This window comes from Hydractinia symbiolongicarpus, chromosome 1 (genome assembly GCF_029227915.1).
Source record: "Hydractinia symbiolongicarpus strain clone_291-10 chromosome 1, HSymV2.1, whole genome shotgun sequence".
NCBI lineage: Eukaryota > Metazoa > Cnidaria > Hydrozoa > Anthoathecata > Hydractiniidae > Hydractinia > Hydractinia symbiolongicarpus.
Genome location: NC_079875.1, coordinates 15669998 through 15688560, shown reverse-complemented (window position 1 = coordinate 15688560; position 18563 = coordinate 15669998). Strand labels below are relative to the sequence as shown.

At 32.5% G+C, this 18563-nt stretch overlaps 1 protein-coding gene across 3 annotated transcripts in view; it reads left to right on the top strand.

The window, feature by feature from the left end:
* Window positions 1–18563, top strand: part of LOC130642383 (transient receptor potential cation channel subfamily M member 7-like) — a 56692-nt gene that overhangs the window by 21850 nt on the left and 16279 nt on the right. For all 3 annotated transcript variants that reach the window (XR_008982561.1, XM_057449470.1, XM_057449479.1), the window contains exons 8-17: window positions 16–75; window positions 1826–2160; window positions 4920–5004; window positions 7251–7357; window positions 8477–8611; window positions 11009–11086; window positions 14206–14331; window positions 14675–14886; window positions 16121–16352; window positions 17454–17524. Coding sequence is in view for 2 of the 3 variants with exons in the window: in XM_057449470.1 (XP_057305453.1) it covers window positions 16–75; window positions 1826–2160; window positions 4920–5004; window positions 7251–7357; window positions 8477–8611; window positions 11009–11086; window positions 14206–14331; window positions 14675–14886; window positions 16121–16352; window positions 17454–17524 (1441 nt within the window). In the remaining variant the exon portion in view is untranslated. The remainder of the gene's footprint in view (window positions 1–15; window positions 76–1825; window positions 2161–4919; window positions 5005–7250; window positions 7358–8476; window positions 8612–11008; window positions 11087–14205; window positions 14332–14674; window positions 14887–16120; window positions 16353–17453; window positions 17525–18563) is intronic.

Sequence of the window (18563 nt, the reverse complement as noted above, 5' to 3'; positions counted from 1 at the left end):
ATTTTGTTTTTACAGCTCTTAAAAAGATTCCTGTTCCAGATGGTGGAGTTGATACAAGAAAGATTGATAAACACTGTGAGTACAAAGTTTGAGTTGTTCTGAAGTTCATGAGTTTCAAAAGGGCTCAAAGCTGTTGCAATTTTATTCCAATTTTGTAAATAAAAAACAAAGTAAGATCTAATACTGCGTTTTTAATCGTGTCTGACCAAACAAATGTAGAGCTCAGACCAAATGGGGCATCAGGAACTGCATCAATTCTTGCGTTTTTTTATTATTATGAACAGACATTCAAATAAGTAAATAAGCTGTGTGAGAATGCTGTTTATCTTCTACCAAATTGAACAAAAAAATATGTACAACAATAATAATATACAATATATATCTTCATCATCTATTGTAAAAGGAACCTCAGCTAAAAAACTGTGCATAGTTATTACCTTGCTTTGGAAAATAGATAGTGGGTGGGAGGGCAGTATTAATAACTTATAATGGGAAAATAGTAATCAAGGCTGTGATGTCATGACTGAAGATAGTGAGATCCATGCAAACAACCAAGATTGGTGTTTTTCCACATGGAGCTGGGATAAATGGTTTAAAAACCATTTAATACCTGTTACCCGGATAAAAACATAGAAGTTGAAAGTAGACTATAGCCAAAATAGATCTAAGTCTTTTAAGTCACAAAAACATTGGCATTTGGATAAAAATAAAATACATGTTTATGTAGAAACCATGTCTTCTGACAATAGCAAATTTTTCGATCAACTGTAGGAAAAGAATTTCTTTTCAAACGCAATGAAAACATTGCAGTTGTTGGATGGCTTGTGTTGTAAAATTAAACAAGGACATGTTTAAATTATCATCAGAAATAAATAAATTATTGTTTTGAAGCGATTGGTGATGATGATTCAGGTCACATGATATAGCATTCTCCATCCTGTCTTGCTTAACTGATTGAAGACCAGTCCTCTGTTCCTCTGTTTAAAGCACCCCAGGTTTATTTATATACCATTTCTTGAAAAATATGGCCTTCTGCAATAATTTTTCTTGTTATAAAATTTTTGCCAGGTACTTTTGCTAGACCAAGAATCTTTTTCCAGTATTTCTGTAATTGGCACACAACTAACACTTGCCTTAAAACCTTATGCTAATCTAGTTAGTGTTCCTCAAAAACTTTCTTTCTTGAGTCAGCTGGAAACAGTAGAAGAAACTTCTGAACTGTGTGGGTAAAAGTACTTAGTAGAAATTACATGGAACCATTTTCGAATTTTTTGTATGTTGTATATATTAAGCCTTAACTATGCATAACATTTTATCCTGTGTATAAGCTTAATAAATTACTGTAGGATGAGCCTTTCTTCCTTTCCAAATTTTATGTACCTTATAAAAGAAGAAGGTATAGGGAGTATCAATTCTAGCCATCAATTTTACATTAAGGTGGTAAACAGCGAAAACATGAAACTGACAATGCTAACAAACCAGTTTGATAAAAATCGATTAAAATAACTTGTGGTGGCTAATGAAAACTTACTTGTCTGACAATATCAATATTTTTGTACTAAATAGGAGTCAAAATACCTTCTTCAACTAACCTTTTTTACTTCTGTGAAACTAGTCTGTAATCATTAAGTTTAGTGTACGCAGTTGTAAAACTGAAATGTTGAAATAGATTAACTCCCAAAGCTTATATGCAAGAAGAGACTATTCTACTTCTGAACTAGAAAACATTTATAACTTATTTAATAATGTGTGTGTCAGTATTCCACATCTTTGGCCTTCAACACGTAGGCTCACTTGGCATCTACAACTTTCTTTTAATTTTTAGTTGCGCCTGCTATTCAAATTGTCATTGAAGGTGGTCCAAATACAATTAAACAAGTCCTATCAAGTTTAAATTCGTGTTCAGATAATCCAGTAAAAGATAATTCGGACAACTTAATCATGCCGGTTGTTGTTGTAAAGGGCAGTGGTCGTGCAGCAGATATCTTGTCGTACGCATACACACTGGACTTGAGTGAAGGAAATGCCCATACAGATGCTGGAGCTAAAGACGAATTGCGTTTAAGAAAAAATATTATGCTTCGTATGCCAGGCATGACTGTTGCTCAACAGCTCAGCATATTTCATAATGTCAAACTTTGTATGGATAAAAAGGAATACGTATGTACTGATTTTTGTAAGTTTACTAAATAAAAATTAAAAGGCTGATATAAGCAGATTTAAAAATTATATACTTTAGATTACCAATACTACTTTGATGTAGAGATGCATTAAGTTGGTATATAAAATGCCATATTTCAATTTAAAAGACTATACTTATTTGTTTAAAATATTTTTAAAATTTCAGCTTTTAGAAACCATCTTCAGTGCTTAAAGGATGTTATAAGATTATAAGTTAATATTGGCACTAGTTGTTGTGGAAAATTCTACAGGGGATTGCCCATTGTACATTTATATTTGAGATAGGGGAGTGCTATCTTTGTTATTTCTTATTGCAATTTCGTGGTTAAATCAACTTTATTGATGGAACGTGGTGGAATTAGTATTAACCTTAACTCCCAAGATATTTATACTGTGAAAAGTTATTGTTTGTCACAAAAATTGTTTGAAAAATTCTTGTTTGAGAACATCAAAACAATGTTTCAAAATATTCATGGATTATAGGGAAAGTATGGTGAACTGAGGGATTTGTTTATTAATAAAAAAAAATATATCCCCAAAAATATAAAAAATATAGCCCCAACCAGTTCTGGAAAACAGTGAAGGAGGTTTTGCTGATGAACCCTAGACCTAGGAATCAGCCAACTATGTTGATTATTGACGGTAAACCTTTTAGTCATGAAAGACCATATTTGAAGATTTCTATAAATATTTTACAAACATTGTGAGTTACTTAAAGCATAAAGTGTTCCCATTAACAAACTTCACATGGTGATACAAACAAACACTGACAGCTTACTCCAACAATCACTGAAACCAAGATCCTAAGTCATCCAAAGAACTCAAACATAAAATGTGCTGCAACATACCCCCATGCTTTCTTGAAAATGTTGCATATGTCATGGCAAAACTATTAACGCACGACACAAACAGATCGCTTAAAAAAAGGAACAATGCTAGAAATTCTTTTGATAACTATTTTACAGGTAATATTTAAAGTCATCAGGAAATGTGTACATACTCAAATTATGGCTCATCATCTTAAGTCCAATAATTTAATATCCAGCTATTAATTCAGATTTTGAAAAATAAGTTGACCAAGCTTGGAACAGCATACTTGGTGGATCACATCAGAAGGGCTATGAATACAGGTCAGCTAACAGATTGTAGACCTAGCAAGATGTCTGACACCATCAGTCATGTGACCATTGTTGACAAACTACCAAACTATGGAATCACCAACATCGAGCAGTAATGATTTGTAGTTATTTATTCGCTCAAAACAACAAATGCGTTATAAGGGTATCTTATCATCCGAAAATCCTATCTACTGTAGTATTTGACAAAAATCAATCCGAAGACCACTAATTTTTTCCAGGATTTTAACAATTACGTCAATGTTCTGGCAAATGGTAGAGTACGCTGATGATACAGTTAATTACTGCTCCCTCAAGAACATCAACGTCATGCAGAATCAATTAGCTCGCAATTTTGAGGCTTTCGCACACTGGCGAGAAGCGAATAAATTTATTATTATGGTATTTGGTACTGCCAAAAGACTTTGTAAATTAGATGATAATCCAATCAATCAGTTTTAACAATATCAAGACCTACAAGTATCTAGGTTTATTGTTAAACAGTATAATGAACATAATGGAACAGAATCAAAGTTCTATAAAGAAAGTGACATAGGGGGTAAACCTCCTAACAAAAATGAAATATTTTATGACTAACAAAACAGCCAAACTGATCATCAATCAATTATTTTACCGATTCTTGCCTACTGCTTCTTCTCTACAGTTGCAGCTACTCAGGAATAGAGGGTTTTAAAATGTACATTCTGACTTCACTATTTTATCTCTTTATAACATCTTTTTAGCACTAAAAATGGTTTTTTAACCAATACGCTTTTGCAGATAAAATATGAATTATTAACAAATAGTACAGCCCTTAAAATTAGCATCGTAATTGCTGACGTAAAATACAAAGATACCGTAGTTGCGTCAGCAATTTTTTTGCCGACGTATTTTTTTTGTGAAATTTTTAAATAACAATAATTTTGTTTGAGCTACTCCCACTCATTGCGACTACAAAATAATTACATTCGAGTTTCAATAAGTTAGGCCATTATCACTAACTAAAATCAGTCAGGCTACAGAATATTGTGATGCCATTCAATTCGTAATAATAATCTAAAAAATTGTATATCGCATTAAAAAAAAGTCCAGAAGTTCTTTCTCCCACACAACACAGCAGGAAATAAGTCAGCCCTGCCCTCGGTTTTGTGAGGAGAGATGTTCTGCGAAAACTCTAACAATTGAGTCTCCTGTACGGTTTTGCTTCATGTTAAACTGCGCTGGTGACAAGCATTTTCAAAGCATGTCACCAGCAACATCTGCGATATACAACGTAATGATGCCCTAACCTAATGAGTTCATCTCGAAACATAAAAAGCCAGTTGGTAGTGAACTATTAACCTAACAAAGCTCACCATTCGGAAGGTATGTCAATAAGACTTTTACTCCAATCCCATTTGTCATTGTCTTAGGAGATCAATGCATCAAATTTATGAGAGGTCTAGCCCTAATAAAAGGTGAATGAAAAAAGTTTTTGCCAGCTGAAAAATTTCACTACAAAAAAATAATGCCAGCGCAAATCAGTTGAAATGTATCTCACGTCGGCAGTTTTATTGCCAGCGTAAAAAAAATTTAATTTTAAGGGCTGTAGTATTGTCAAAAAAAACTATGTGTTACTTTTAGATAACAATATATGATCCTAGTAAAGACGGTGATTTCGATGAAGCTGTTTTGTTGGCATTGATGAGAGTCAATAGCCACGATGAAGGTATTTCTTTTTATAATTTTTTATAATTTTTATGTTGTATCTTTTTATGTGTTTATAAGCATTTATATGGCAAAAGAAAACACTTCTTAATGTGATGGCATTATTTTGAAGTAGTCTTAGTACAGACTGTTTACTCAAAGACCAAAAATACTGTTTATTTAGTCCAGTTTTGTATCGGTATATTTTTACTGCGGCACTTGATATGTTGTATTGTACCCATTGTGTAGCTAGAACTACCTCCTTGCTACTTTACTTGAACACAGAAAATTTGTCCTTAGTCAAAACACTTTTTCTCTTTTTCAGGAACAATTCAGGACGGAAGTTATTAGCTCTTTAGGTTAAAATCTCACCATAAAAACTCAATATACTGTTCTCCCTACACTGTTCTAATCTTTTCATATCTTGTAAATTCATGATTTAGTTTCCAAAACTTTGTATTTGGCATTTTTATTTGTATTAATGCTATACTTATTGCTAATTCATTTGAATTGGGTAAATTGTTTTTCTATCGATTTATTGATTGTAAACGTTTTCCAGATAAATGATTCTTATCAGTTGTTACCGGGAACCTATAAGTTTCTGTAGCTGCTTTTGACTTACTTATTAATTATGCCAGCCTGATAGTTCCCCCTTTCAGTTTCATATGTGTCAATTGGATCGAAATGTAGGTTTCATGGAGAATTATAGGGATAGTTTAAAAAAATAAACTAGAAGCCCTGGGGGGCTCTAAGAATTTCCGCTCGCTACCAAAACATTTGATGACAACCTGCTAATTCGTTGTGTTATCGTGCCAAACATTCAAAAATGTTTTTTGTGCATGAAGCTCTGAAGATAAAGCACACAAGGGACATTATATCTTACAACAAACGCAAACAAGACGAAACGTGTCATAATAAACTCATATTTTAAGAGAAATTGCTAACAAAAAATACAGCCTATCATTCATGGTTGAAAGTCCTGCGATTGAAGCGTTTATGGTCTTATTAACTGTGCCAATTTTTGTCAAAAATAAAGTAGTTTTAATTTTTGGGCAAATTTTGGCCTGAAATGACATTTAGGTGACAAAAAATCAAAATTTTGTATCATCATCATTTTCAGCATACTTTATTTGTTTACTGTGCCAAATTTGGCCGAAAAGGAAGTGGATTTAATTTTTGGACCAATTTTGGCCTAAAATAGCATTTAGGTGACACAAATCAAAATTTTGATGTCACCATCATGTTCAGCATACTTTTTTTGTTAACTGTGCCAAATTTTGTCGAAAATAAATACCAAGTTGGCCTGAAACATCATTTAGATGACTTCCCAGTACTTAGGGAGTTTGGGTACGAAGTTTAAATCTGTGATGTTGCAATTGACCATTTGGGACAGGGTTAGTTTTAGTCCGTTATACCAATACTATCTTCTCAGAGGAACGTGAAATCCCAGGGTCGATTTTTTTCTCAAAAAATGCTTCGAAAGGAAAAAACGACGGTTTTAAAGAATTTCTTACGCCTTCGGGCGCAGAAATTCAAAAAAATAATACGTTATGTTGACAACCAACTCTGACAGTATGCCCAGGGACTTGTAGATTTTTGAACACTTTGTGAAACATATTGAGGTAAAGGTTCAAAAAACACTGATTTTAATTTTTAAATATCCAAACATGTTTACAACGTAGCCTGTCCCATCAATTCAAGGTGTAAATCACATTTGACAACAAATAACACATAATTCATTTAGAACTTAAAGCTAGGTGCAAACAAAAAATGATTATTTATATACTTATATCTTAACAAAATTTTATGGAACTAAAAAATGATGATCTCCTGACAATGGTTTATTTACTTATTGACTCATGATAACCTTCTTAATTTCAGATGGTACTGTTACCAATAGGCAGTGCTAGTGTGTTTAATATTCTATGGAGTCAGGGAAACTGTGCAAGCACAGAAACTGCTAATTTCAACCACTACGTGTTTAGAGTAGTTTAGGGCATGTCATGCATGATTCTTATTATTGTTGTACTTTTTAAACAGATTCTGTAAAAATGTTTAGACAGGTTCGTACATGGCTAACAAACGCATTTTAATCTAAGGGAAGGTCCTATGGCATCTACCATAGAGTATTTATGCATGTTCACTGATACTAGTTTGTAACCTATTAAAAAGATAGATGTTATAGAAGTTTTTCGAGAGAAGAACTGATATCGGTTGATCTGTTGATTACACATGGGTTACCTGCTGGCAATCTTTTTTGTTTTTTAGATAAAAATGTGCTTTCCATCATTTCACAATTGGAATTAGCAATGTCTTGGAACCGGGCTGACATTGCTAAAAAGTACCTTTTTACAGATAATATTGAAACAAATCATGTAGGTATATTTTTACTAGATTTAAAGTTATATCTTTGGGATTTTCAGTTAAAATTTATAGCATTTTTGCTTTCTTATATTTATCAATAATATTTAGCTATTTGTGAATTTTAAATAAATATATACATATTTTATCAATATAAACACTACAAATTCACTTGTCCATGTTTGCAACAGGCTTAGACTCTTGACAATTCTCAAAATTCACGAGCAGTTGCTTGTCTGCCAGGAAGCTGTTAAAGCAGAATCTTGATTTGTAGGCCAATCTTGAAATTTCTTTGGTCTGGGAAAAATCGTGGAAAACATCTTTTTTAAAAATGGCATGAAAAACGTTCATGGAATTACTTTTTCTGCATTAGGAAATTTATTTTTGATTACATAATTGCATGAGTAATGTAAAAATTTATACTAACAATAATTTTTACAAATTGTCTTTGGGCAGGTAAAAGCTCAGCATCCTCTCCTATTAAGACATAAAGAAACCTTCTCTTATAAAGCTTAAAGGGACTGCTAAAGAAGTGTTATTACCAATGTAGGTACTTCTGAGCTGTCATTGATGCAATAAACTATAGGTGCAAGACATGGTCAACTTGTCCCTATAAGTTCTCTAAACAGCCTTTTCCCTATAGTAAATAGCTACAACCCTGCACATTAGACAAAACAGCATAACTTGGTCATAACTCTGCAACTGATCACTTACAGGCAAAGGCAAAGAACAATAAAACTGCAGCTTTGGCTCGAGAATTCCGTAAACTTGTAAACATTTAAAAATAAAAAAAAGGTTAAATTAAGTTACGTAAAGAGAGAAAATTTAGAATGTGCAGAGATTTAACTATAAAGATTCTTAGCAATGATAATTTCCATGTTCTAAATAAACTTCTGAAAGCTTTAAAAGGATTTCAACTTTTCTTAACCTTTGACATACACGTCAATATAGCCACAACCCTCGTTGTAGTGGAATTTTTCTCATTGAATTGAATATAAATCTGATTAAAGTCTTGCATTTCTTATAAGGAGTTCACTGTAATAGAAATCTACTTCTCATTGTTAGTGTCACTTGATAAGGTACTGCTGTCATTTTAGATACATTGAGTGGTAAAATTATATTTCTTTTCATAGAACTCTTCCCTAGAAGATATAATGATGGATGCTTTATCTGGAGGCAAGCATGAGTTTGTGAAGCTTCTTCTTGATAATGGCTTTGATATTAACAGGTTCCTTGATTATGGAAGACTTTCGGTGCTTTATTTAGAGGTAATGCGGGAATGTAAACATTTTTAGTTTTTGTTCAGGGAGTTTTACTCATTTCTTTTAGGTGAGCATATATATGGTCTCTTGAAATATATACCTCAGAAATTTTTTTAGGGAAAGTTAAATTGGTGGATCTGGCAGCTTTGACAAAAATCCGCCAAAATTAAATTATTTTGGTATTTTTTTATTTTAATAAAATTTATGACTGATATTGTAAAAAAACGTAGTGCCCTTTTTGTTAAAAGAAAAACATGAACTTGCATGTTTTTTTCTAAAACAATATTTCATCCGCCAAATTAAATTGCTGTTAAATTTGATATTTTTGTCATCAGCCAAGTTAAATTCCACCAGTTCTGCTAAATTTCCTTTTCACCCTTTTTTCTTTAAGATATATTTTTTTAAATATATATATTTTTGAGTATAGTACCCCACTGGGGTAATTTGCATCTTGTGTGAAACTCTTAGTTGCTTCCTAATTGACTCATGGCTCAAATTATTTCTCTGTTGAATTAAAGAATTTTTTTTCACTTTCAAAATGGGATTTTTAGCTGATTATGTATGTAAGAGAAAGAAATCCACTGGGCTTGATGAACTCCCTCCTGGAATGCTTAAAGATTGTGCGCAACACTTAATTGTTCCGTTACATCACATTATTAACCAGTCTTTACGCTCCAGTACAGTTCCGAACACATGGAAACAAGCAAAAATCGTCCCACTTTTTAAATCAGGAGACACAAACAAACCTAAAAATTATCGTCCAATTTCAGTGTTGCCAATACTCTCTAAATTATTGGAAAAAGCAGTACACACACAATTAATGGAATTTTTAGAAAATGAGAAATTACTAAATGACTCCCAATTTGGCTATAGAGCTAAACGTTCAACACATCTTGCAACAACACTACTTGTTGACGAAGTAAGACAAGCTGCCGAGAACGGAAAGTTAGTTGGAGCGCTGTTCCTGGATTTAAGTAAAGCGTTCGATACGATCAGTCACAATGTAGTCTTAAGAAAACTTTCATCATACGGTGTTGACAATGTAGAATTGTTGTGGTTTACAGATTATCTTTTTAACCGATCACAAGTTGTTGAAGTTGGCAATCGAACATCAGCAAGTTTTAATGTTGTAAGTGGAGTGCCGCAAGGATCGATACTCAGTCCTATACTATTTTTGATATTTTTTAATGACTTCTCGGAACACCTTGAGAAAAGTAAGTGTATTCGATTTGCTGACGATACCGTCATCTATGTTGCAAATGCTGACCCCTATATAATAGAAACAACATTGAACGATGAATTAGAAAACGTATCCACTTATTTGAACGATAACGAACTCATACTGAATCTAAAGAAAGGAAAAACAGAAACTGTGCTATTTGGAACATCTAAAAGATTATCCCGTAAAAATACCAAAAATACAATCCAATTGGCAATGCAGGGTCAACCTATTCATCATTCCACGTCTTACATATATTTGGGAAACGAACTGTATTCGTCACTAACCCTGGTTGATAATTTTGAGAAGTCATATAAGAAAGCAGCCAGAAGATTGAACCTTCTTAGAAAAATGCGACCATTTCTGAGTTTTGAAGCTGCATATAAAATCTATCAGATGGTAATTGAACCCATTTTGTTGTATAGTTCTCTTTTAAATTTAAAATTAACGATGACCCAACGAAAAAAGTTACAATCAATAGAAAATCGAGCCGGACAAATAGTTGGAGGAAAAAATACGATTGGGAGTATTGAAGGAAAGATGAAAGGACGGGCATGCGTTTTGGTAAAAAGCTGTCTGACAAGCACTGTCTGCGAAAATTTCAATAATTATTTTGTTATCAACGTGCATTCAATTAACACACGGAATCGAAATATGTTAGTGAAATTACCACGTATAAAATTGGAGTTCGGAAAAAGATCCTTCAAATATCTTGGTGCAGCATTATACAATGACTTACCATTAAAAATACGTTGTTGCGATAACTTATTTCAGTTCAAAAAATTAGTTTATCAACATTTTATGTAAATATTCGCTTTTAAAATATGTTTTATATGTTTTTAGTAATTATTTAAGTAGCTTCTGTTTCTAACTTTTGCGCATTCTAGTTTCACATTTTTCTTTTTTCTCTTTTTCTTTTTTCTTGGTACGTACATGCGTTTTATATTAATTTCTTAGCTAACTCATGAGTGGTTATTTAGTAGATAATAGTTTTTGCTTATATTTTTTTTCTTTCATATATTTTTACTGACAGGACACACGATGATAGCAGTAGTTCATTTTACTGAAGTGTAAAAAATCCTGTAAAAATATTGTTTAATAATAATAATAAATAATAATAATGTACTTTATTTCATTATTTAGTTACTTAATGTACTATTTAACATGCTTTATATTTATCTTAGACATTTGTACCAGTTGAAAGTGTCAGCAAATTTATATTTGTTAAAAACAACAAGGGGAGTATAATTGAAGACATTAATGTAAGTAATGCTATTCCATTAAATTTTTTTAAGGGTATGGTATTCTCTGTTGCCACACACTCAGTATATCGTGACATTTTTTTTTGAAAATACGTGTTAAATAAATTTAACACGTATTTTCAAATAAATAAATAAATTAATAAATAAATAAATTTAAAAAATACGTGATAAATAAATTTTCTATTATGATGAAATAAATTATAAAATATTTAAAATCTATATAATAATACGCTAAGTGTGTCCGTCTGTCTGTGACAGGCGAAGTTGATATCGCCATTTTCCTTTAATGTTGCCGAAATTCTCTTTGTAATCGCCGAAAAAAAATTATGTCCATTTTGCTAGCGGGTTCACTTTGTTTACATCGCGCGATGAAAATAACTCAATTTGATTTGCTGAGATAAATTTAACGGTTAACTTTCAAAAAATGGTGTCCTTTCGCCACCAAAAAAACCCCACAAAAGAACAATCTTAAAAAAAGTAAAATAAATGGTTCAAAAAAGCATATTTAAAAGAAAAAAGTCCAAGTGAAGAAGTAGAAAAGTGAAGTTGGAAGTGAAAGTTGGGCTACGTGGAGCTAGAAGTAAAGTAAATTTAGAAGTAAAAAATAAAGGCCACCAAAAAAAAGGACAGAAGAACGATCCCTTTACCTTGAAAAAAAGGGGGAAAAGTGGTTTAAAACTGAAGAAGTAAAAAAGTGAAGTGAGAAGTGGAGCTAGATGTGAAGTAAAGTTAGAAGTAGAAAACAAAGGCTAGAGTTTAAAGTGGATTTGAAATCACAAATAGTAAGAACTTTGATATTTTAAACATTTGGTTTTTATGTCAGTGGATCAAGCAGACTCGCATTTCCCAGGAAAAGCCACATTTTTTTATATTTTAACGCGTATGTAGCCATATTTGTTTACGTTTTGTTGCATAATTCATGTGCCCTGGCGCGTAACTGATGTATTGTCCTAAAATTCAAAATGCTATACATAAAGCTGTTGGCTGACTAAAAAACGGAAAACTTTGGTTTGTTGAACTGTAATGTTACTAATTTTACGTTACTATTGCTTCTCTTTATATGTGTTTACTAAGCATAAATAGCTAGCTTTAGTTTTAGTTAAGCTCTTTCGCTTTTACATTTGCGTGGCAGGGAAAAAGATTGGGTTGCTAGGTGAAGCAAAGTAATTATCAGTTCATTTCTTCAAACGAGGCATTCTTAATGAATTCAAATAAATCAGAAGCCATCAACTTACACTCGATAATAGATTATAACCTCAACGATGTCTCCATTAGAAGAAATCCACAGTAAAAGACCTTTCTTCACCAAATCCTTGCATCTTTTTCCCTGCCACCCAAAAGCCAGAGCCAAGAAGCTTACCGCTAAAAAGTAAACTAATGACGTCACGCTGAAATTCATCTATAATTTTTTTCACATTACCTGTGCACCTAACAGGGGGGATCACATGTAATATGACAAGTGGAACGAATTTTATAGAATTTAAAATGTGTGTGTTAAGTTATTTATTATTGTTTTGTTTCTGATTTTGTAATTTAATGGGAGATGATTGTATGCCCTGAAATGACTGATTTTTCTAAATTTTGATGTGTTTCATAACCTTTTTGCTGGGTAATGGTAATATACGACATGCTGAATGAAATTAATTTTTGTTGATTTAGATGTGTTTCTCAAAAACCAATCTGTTTTACATTTTGTGTAAACTTTTGTTTACGAATAATAATAATCTTTGTTAATTCAAGTTTATTCTTTGCTCATTGATTTTTTGACATTTAGGTTTAAAATTGTTGGAAAAGGGGCAGTACGGAACTAAAAAGGAAAATTTTTGTGTTTTTAATTAGTTGATTTTTACATTTTGTGTAAATTTTTGTGGGAGAGGATAGTATCCAACAAAAATGACTGATTTTTCTAGATTTAAATTTGATGTTTTCCAAACTATGGCTTTTTCGTATTTTTGTATAAGCTTCTAAGGGAAAGACAATATTTAAAATGTGTAAAAAATTTATTTTTGTTGATCTGTGCTAACTCTTGCAGGCCTCCTTTTTGACATTTGAGAGTAAAATACCAAGGGTTTTCAACATAATCACTTATAAGATGTACATATTTTAGATGCGTTATTTCTGCCAAAACTCTTTATTAATGGCCGCAAGAATAGTTGATCAGACAAACTGCGTAAACGGGGCTGGAACTCTAAGGAGTTTAGGTGTCGCGCACGGTAGGACAGATGTCAGGTGTGAGCATCGTAAGACCGTTACCCAGCTATCACATCACAAGGTAGATAACACTAGGTTGAGGATGGCTAGTGTAAATGTTGGTACTCTGAGAGGTAGAGCAGGTGAAATAGTTGAAATGTTAGAACGTAGATCTGTTGATATGTGTTGTGTTCAGGAAGTCAGGTGGAGAGGAGCTTCAGTGAGATTTGTGGAAGGTAGGAGGGCAAGGTATAAGCTTTTTTGGATTGGTAATAGTGATGGATATGGAGGAGTTGGCATATTCGTTGCAGAGAAATGGGAAGAAAAAGTAATAGATGTTATGCATGTTAATAGTCGTATTATAGTGATAAAGTTTTTGATAGGTAATAGGATTGTCACTTTTTGTCAGTTTATGCTCCACAGTGTGGACTCAGTGAGGAAGATAAAGATAAGTTTTATGATGAGTTAATAGCAGTCACATCTGAACTTGTCATGGTGGGCGGCGACTTTAATGGTCATGTTGGAAAGTCATCTGAAGGTTATAGAGGTGTGCATGGAGGCTATGGATTTGGGAGCAGAATTAAGGAAGGGGAGAGATTGCTTGAGTTTGGAATGGCAGCCGACATGGTGGTTTGCAACACATAATTCAGTAAGAGATAGAGTAGGCTGATAACATATGAGTCATGTGGTTGTAAGACACAGATAGATTACTTCCTGGTTAGAAAGTCAGACAAGAGAGTGTGAAGGACGTGAAAGTTATATCAGGGGAAGGGTGTGTTTCCCAGCATAGGTTGCTGGTTTGTGATATTATCTTGAAGAGTGTTAAAGAAGCCAGGGGAAAGTACAGGCCCCGTCTGGAAGCTGAAGGAAGTGATTGTAGCAAGACAATTTGGCACTTTATATGCAGGTGTAATGCTATCCGATTTTAGAGCCAGATCATGCAGAGAAGAGAAAGAAACACAAGGGGGTTAAAACTGAAATGTGTTCATGGTGGATTATTAAAGTTGATAGGAATGGATGTTGTGCCACATTATAAAAACGAATATACCTTTAAGGTAATGCTTGTTTTAACATTTTGAACTGGAAAAAGTTTGCAATTTTTGATTTTTTTTTAGTTTAAACTTTTAATTGTAGCATTTAAGCTAACATGTTTATTTGAGTATACCTTAAAAAAACTAATTGTTTGTGAGGCCAAACGTAGAACTAAAGTTTTTAAATAAACTTAAAAAAAGATGGTATTGTGGAACTTATTTTCACACTCATATTAGTTCATTCTGGATTTCTGGGCACTCTTGTCGCATGAAACAAATAGCAGTAAGGAATAGATAAAACACTAGTCAAACAGGACCTCATCTTGTTTTTATGTTGTAATAATTTTGTAAATATTTACTTTCACAGAAAACCTTTGCTCACCCGTTCAACGAATTATTTATCTGGGCTGTGTATCGCAATTTTCATGAACTGGCATTGTTATTATGGCGTCTAGATGACGAATCACTAGCAAAGGCACTGGTTGCGAGAAAGCTGTATATCCGACTAGCTGAAAAGTACAAAAAATATCATCATTTAGTGGAAGAAGCAGTTATTAATTCTTGGATCGCAAATGCTGAGTAATTTTTTTTTCTATCTATCTATATTATAATACCCGTATACATCTGTCTGTCGCGCAAAATGGTAACCGCAGTAGCAAGACATACGAATTGTGGTTAAATAAAGGACGGGTGAACACGTGGATAGTTATGCTAAAAAAATAGGCCCGTAATTGACAGCCCTAAGCCAACCAGAATGCATAAAAACCTGTATTGTCCTTTTATAAAATCCAGACGGATAACAATATCTAATAACAAATTGATTTTCTCTGATTTATCTTTCATGCAGACCTCCTAGAAAAGAACTATACAATGGCATTATTTGATGGGGATTTTTGTTGTTTTTAGTGAAATAAAAATACATGTGGCAAAATCATATAAACGTTGATTAGAATAAAAATCCATGCAGAGGCAGTCTCAAACTATATATCTGGAAAAAATAAAATTAATTATCAGCAAGTGTAGAAACAGATGCGAATTATTAGCAAGGTACTTTTCAAATTGATAAAAAAACTAGAATTAAAAAGTGGAACAATTGGTTGCCATGATTACCAATTGCAAAATAGAGGCAAACTACAACTTTTGCTGCTTAAATAGCTAAATAAATGGGTTTTTTATTATTAACCTCATGGGTCATATACGTAGATTAAGTGAAAAAAGTTTCCAATACAAAAGTCAGTGTTATGTATAAATTTTATGTGGTACTTATCCCTGCAAGGAAGGAGGAATTGGAGAGCATGAACACTAAAGTTTTTAAATTAAAAAAAGATGGTATTGTGAAACTTATTATTAAACTATAATACTCTCATGACTTCACTTTGCAGGGCACACTGGTAAGGAAACTTTCTGACTGCTTGTGCAACACTTTCTGACTGCTTGTGCAACACTTTCTGACTGCTTGTGCAACACCATTTGGAACTGAAATATTTTGTCTTGGGAGGCACGAAAGTTTTTCTAGTAATCACAAAGCATTTAACACTGAAAGTGATGGATTACACCACCTAAACCACGATTTACCATCAGCACTAACTGCCATTGTTTTCTCAGATGAATATTAATTTTTTTTGCTTCATGTTTGTCAACATATTAAACCACCTATCATGGGTATGCTTTATACTGAGAAATAAATATTTAAACTATAAACTTTTCTCTAGGTTTATTACCCCCTAGAAATAACATTTTAAGTTTAAGAAAATCAGTTTATCCTGCAATAATAATATTGATAAAGTTAGTTGATATCCAATTTTTCTTTCAGAGAGTTTGGTAAATTAGCAGTGGCGTTGCTTGAGGAATGTGCATTAAAAGATAAAGTTGCTACAGAAACTCTTTTGCAATATCAGTTAAAAAGATGGGGAAAACAAGACTGTATGAGCCTTGCAGCATCATCTCAACTAGAAGAATTTATTGCTCACTATGCATGTCAAGAAGTCTTGTCAAAAAGATGGAAGGGTTATTTGTCATTTCGTGGAAACAATGAAACAATGCAAGTAAGAATTAAAAAAATATTCCAAAGTAAGGAATATTAATTTAATCATTGGCAAACAAACAGTAGGATACTACTGTTTGTTTGCCAATGATGAAGTTATATTCCTTATTTTAACTATCCACTTTCACATCAAAACGACCATATTTATGCACATCAATTTTGTATTCAGATATGGTAAAAGAGAGAATCATTCACAGTTGACATATTGAAAATACTTTAAAAAAGACTTGACAACTTTCCCATTTTTATTTTAAAATGAGGTAAAATTAGCCAAAGCATAAGAAATCACATTCGAGAAGACAACTAAACATTAGATGTGATAAATGAAAATCTCTACAAATATTTTTTTACTAGGTTTATTATGAATTTTAGGAAAGAAGGGGAAATAGGTTCTGAAATAATTGGCAATTAAGGCCTTGTAAAATATCTGTGTCGTGCGATTTGCAAAAGTGCTCCTATTTTTTAATTAGAATTTCTCGTTTTCAATACCATTTAAGTTTTTGTAATTTTGAAATGCATTTAGATAATCTTTTGTCCCACAATTAGTTGCAAATTTCAATTATAAAGATCTTGTTGTTGAAATGCATTTATATATAGATTAAAAGCCCTCGTTTTTTTACAATATTAATCTTCAATATTTTCTTACTGCCGTATAAATTGACTCAACTGTTTTTTTGAATTCTTAACTGACGGTAAAGAAATAATTTATTATAAGCACTGAGTTTCAGGGTCGTTATTTTTTATACAAGAAATTATTCTTGAAAGAGTGTGCTGCTGTAAACACTCCACTTCATATGGAGCACAGTATACTAATAGGTGCTCCACCTGGATGTGCAAAATGGCTTACCTGACTAATTTCTCAATCCATTGTTGCCCTCGATAAATCTTTAAATTAATTAATTAATTTCAAATTTTTCATTTTTTTGCCCTGTAAATAAAATGTTGGGTCCACTGTGACAAATTGTACTTGTAATAAAGGCCAATTCAATACAGTTTGGCTGCACTAAGTAATTGGCCTAGTGCGCAATGCTGTGTTCCCCATGTTTTTTTAATTCGTACCTGATATTATAGAACCTAAACATGTTTTCGTGAACATTTCTAGGTGTGGTCAGGAATGATTTGTTTTCCTGCAGTATCTCATATTGTTAAATACCATCCATCAAGCAAAGAAAAGTATGTTTCTTATAATATCTTCTTTAAAAAATGCATTTTCTAAAATCTCATATTAATACATAACGTCTGTGACCCATCCAGGTCAAATTCAGCTTTCTAAAGGGGATGTTTTTCCCTCCTTAAAGAATGTGCCAATTCAAAAAAATAAGTCTAATTTCTTTATCGGTTTTTAACCTTTGCGTAATTACAAAGGTTTACGTCAATTATAATGTTATTATAATGTTAGTGAAGTCATTTCAGTGCACTTTTAGTTTCGAGGCTACCAAGTGGAAATAACTGGCATCATTTCCTATGTGAATAACTAGGGACCAGGACCAAAGAAGAATTTATCAGTATTTTACAGAAAATTACTATGACCCAATTTTGTTATTTTTATAATTCCAGTCTGAATTATTGTGAAATTAAATATATTAAGAAGTCGAGTATTTTTTTAAATTTTTTACAGATAAGTGAACAGTAATTAAGTAAACTATCAGAAGGTTGTACTTATTGAGAATTCCACCCATTTCTGCCTTTTTCTCGCGAACTCTGTTACATTCCAAGGCTAGCATTACTTTAATTTGTATGGTTGCCACAGACTGACATGGATTACTTCTAATATACTGTCTGAATCCACTCCACACCAAAAGCTGTAGAATACGCAAAACATGCTGGACCATGTCACAGCCACAGTTGAGAATGAACTCCTCTGTAATAATAACCTTATTCTGTCAGTTCCAAAAAGTTCTGCACAGCTTTATTTCAAAACCTGCAGCGTAATTTAATTACTTCGTGCTAGCAGGTGAACAAGAAAGCACAAAAAGTGGTACATGGCCAAGCGAATTTCCACGGGCTAACATTTTTGTCTCTATAAAAATAATATCTGTCATTTGTATTGTAGCCTTATTTTGGACCAATCTCTGTAAGAGAAGTTCATTACTTTAAACAAGTATGCATAAGACCAATGCTAAAAATATGTATTTTTGGTAACATCCTATTGAAAAATCCATCGGTTAACAACTAGTTAAAAGGGTTTCCTACATTAAAATGATATTAGGAT